Source organism: Lactuca sativa, chromosome 1 (assembly GCF_002870075.4).
Source record: "Lactuca sativa cultivar Salinas chromosome 1, Lsat_Salinas_v11, whole genome shotgun sequence".
Lineage (NCBI taxonomy): Eukaryota > Viridiplantae > Streptophyta > Magnoliopsida > Asterales > Asteraceae > Lactuca > Lactuca sativa.
This window is the reverse complement of record NC_056623.2, coordinates 206007689-206010191: the sequence shown is the minus strand read 5'-3', so window position 1 is coordinate 206010191 and position 2503 is coordinate 206007689. Positions and strand designations below refer to the sequence as shown.

Sequence of the window (2503 nt, the reverse complement as noted above, 5' to 3'; positions counted from 1 at the left end):
AGTGAAATATGCTACACGACTTTGGGATAAGGAATGAATTAAACGAATGGTCCTAGCATGTATTATAATGCATAATATGATCGTTGAAGATCAAGGTCGAGCGATTTACACGTACGATCCGGACGATGTCATCCCGCTTGAAGAGTTCGTACCCGGAACGAATGAGTTTTTATCACGAGTTGTTGAAATTCATGGCAGTGAAACGTATTTTAATCTTCGAGAAGATGTTGTGAATCATTTGTAGCAACTCAACATATGAACGAAGATTAGTTTTTTATTTGCTTATGTTTTTTTTTTTAATTTAGGTTATTTGAGTTAATGTAATGTTTTTTTTATTCTAGCGTTAATTAAGTAATGTATTTTGAAGTTCTGTTTTTATTTTTAATGTTTTTTTTTTTGTATTTTAATTAATGTAATTTGGTATTTTAAATTAATAAAAATTAGTATTTACAAAAAAATTATTTGATTTTTTATGTATTTTGATTTAGATTTAATTAAAAAAATGAAATGGAGTTGTGTGTTTAGTGATAGTTATCCCATGGTTAATGGTAGAGAATGTGATGATAATATGACTTTCACCGTTATATTGGTTAACAGGGGGACCTCCACCATTATTCTGGTTAACAGTATATTTTTGAATTTGAAACTTTGGGATCAAAACCCAAAAAAATTCATAGGACCATTCTTGCGTCTAGATAATATTACGACAAATACTTTTCTGTAAAAGTTCTTATACTTCTACATTGGATAAATATTTTAGCGTTTACCTCGAAATGACTAAATCCCATAAACATTTGACTTTGAATTTGTCGTAACGATCACATAAAAAGAAATACCGAATTGATAGAAGTAAGATTTTGAAACATCGGTACCATGTGGCTTCAAGATTTGATTGTGCTATTCTGGATAATGCAAAACCGAAGTACTAGAGGGGAGATAAGGCCCGGGTACAACTAGTCAACTCCGAAGATTATCCTTTTCATCCTCTTGAACCTGAATTTCTTGCTGAAAATAACATCCATAGAACCCATTGTTCGATGTATGTGCAATTGGAGGAGCGAAACTGGATTGAATGGGTTCACGATTAACAAAACCATAACCTTCTCCTCTGTTGTAATTTGGACTCCATGTGAAATCCACTGAGGCTTTTGAGGTTGAAAAGAGGTCGATTTCTTGAGGGCATCTGTTGATTGGATTCATGAGCGCAGACAGGTTGTGATCTAAACTGTTTGTTTGTTCATGATTCGTGTTCTGCTGAATCTGATCATAGGTTGTTGGAAGAAATGTCTCTGAAGGGTTGAAAATGGTGGTGGTAGCTGGCATTTTGTTCCCCTGATTATCATCTTGATTTACATCACCGAGTGCATCAATGGCAACTTTGGCTTCCTTCATGAGCCAATCAATTGCATTGGTAGCTCGATCATACCCTAGCCGATCTTGCACATCGTAAAACTGAATCGCAGTGTTAGGTGATAGTCGAATGCGTCTCTCTTTCGTGCGACTTGTGGTGCTGACCTTGATCTGCCGGACCATTCGTCTCTCTCCTTCAAGTTGTACAGCCTTTTCTCTTTCTTTATTGTGCCTCATCTCTATACCTTTTAAATCATACACATTCTATGCGGTTTCTTTAAGTAGATATCAAATGTATCGTTTCTTTTGCACACAGTACGTGAGCGTCACTGTGCATGATGCAAAAAACATGCATGTACGACAGAAAATTAATCATGGGTGTTTTTTAGTTTCCTGAAATGATTGCAGGATACCCTACCTGACATTAATTACGAGCAACTGTTACCTTAAAGGTATGTGGCCTCTATTGGTTTCTTTGAGGGATAGAGGGGGTACTGATTCAGATGCACAGTGTTCATGAACGAACTCATGCATGAGTGTGTCAGTTTAATAAGGAGGGCAGCGTTTCCTTGTCCAGTGGGAGTATGTATGGTATGGTTTGGAGGTACAAGGTTTTTGTCATGAATAGATTTTTGGATTATTAATAAGAAAATCAAGATGACCTAACAATGGACATTATTTATTGGGAAATCAGTTAACTTTTATTTATTTGTTTATGAAAATAAAGAATTCTTTTTTTTTATCTTGGATAGAGTTAATGACCAAAAAGGATAACAAATTTTAGTTTTTATATATATTTATGTAATTTTTTTATTTTCGTACATGTTAGGTTAGTAAATTTGTTTAACCTATTAAAATAGATAATATTACTAATTATTACCAATGATTTAAATCAATAACGAACATAAATAAGTTACTAATCAAACGAATATGGAAAAATATAGTTGTCTAAATATGAATAAAACCAAAAGTTCATTACCCATTAAATTCGTTAACCGAAAAAAATTAATGTTTGTAAATTACAATACTGATGTGCATATATTTTAATTTTAGAAATAACTTATGGCTTTTGGAAATCGATTTAGACATTTTTGATAAATTAAAATCCTTGTGTTTATATATTGACTTAGAAATTAATGTTTATAAATTATTA

General features: G+C 32.7%; 1 protein-coding gene across 1 annotated transcript; it reads right to left on the bottom strand.

The window, feature by feature from the left end:
- Positions 1 to 348: 348 nt before the first annotated feature.
- LOC111879940 (uncharacterized) lies at positions 349 to 1599 on the bottom strand. Its single transcript, XM_023876366.3, has one exon. The coding sequence runs from the start codon at positions 1585 to 1587 to the stop codon at positions 958 to 960; it is 630 nt and encodes a 209-aa protein (XP_023732134.1). The 5' UTR covers positions 1588 to 1599; the 3' UTR covers positions 349 to 957.
- Between the last annotated feature and the right edge of the window lie 904 nt (positions 1600 to 2503).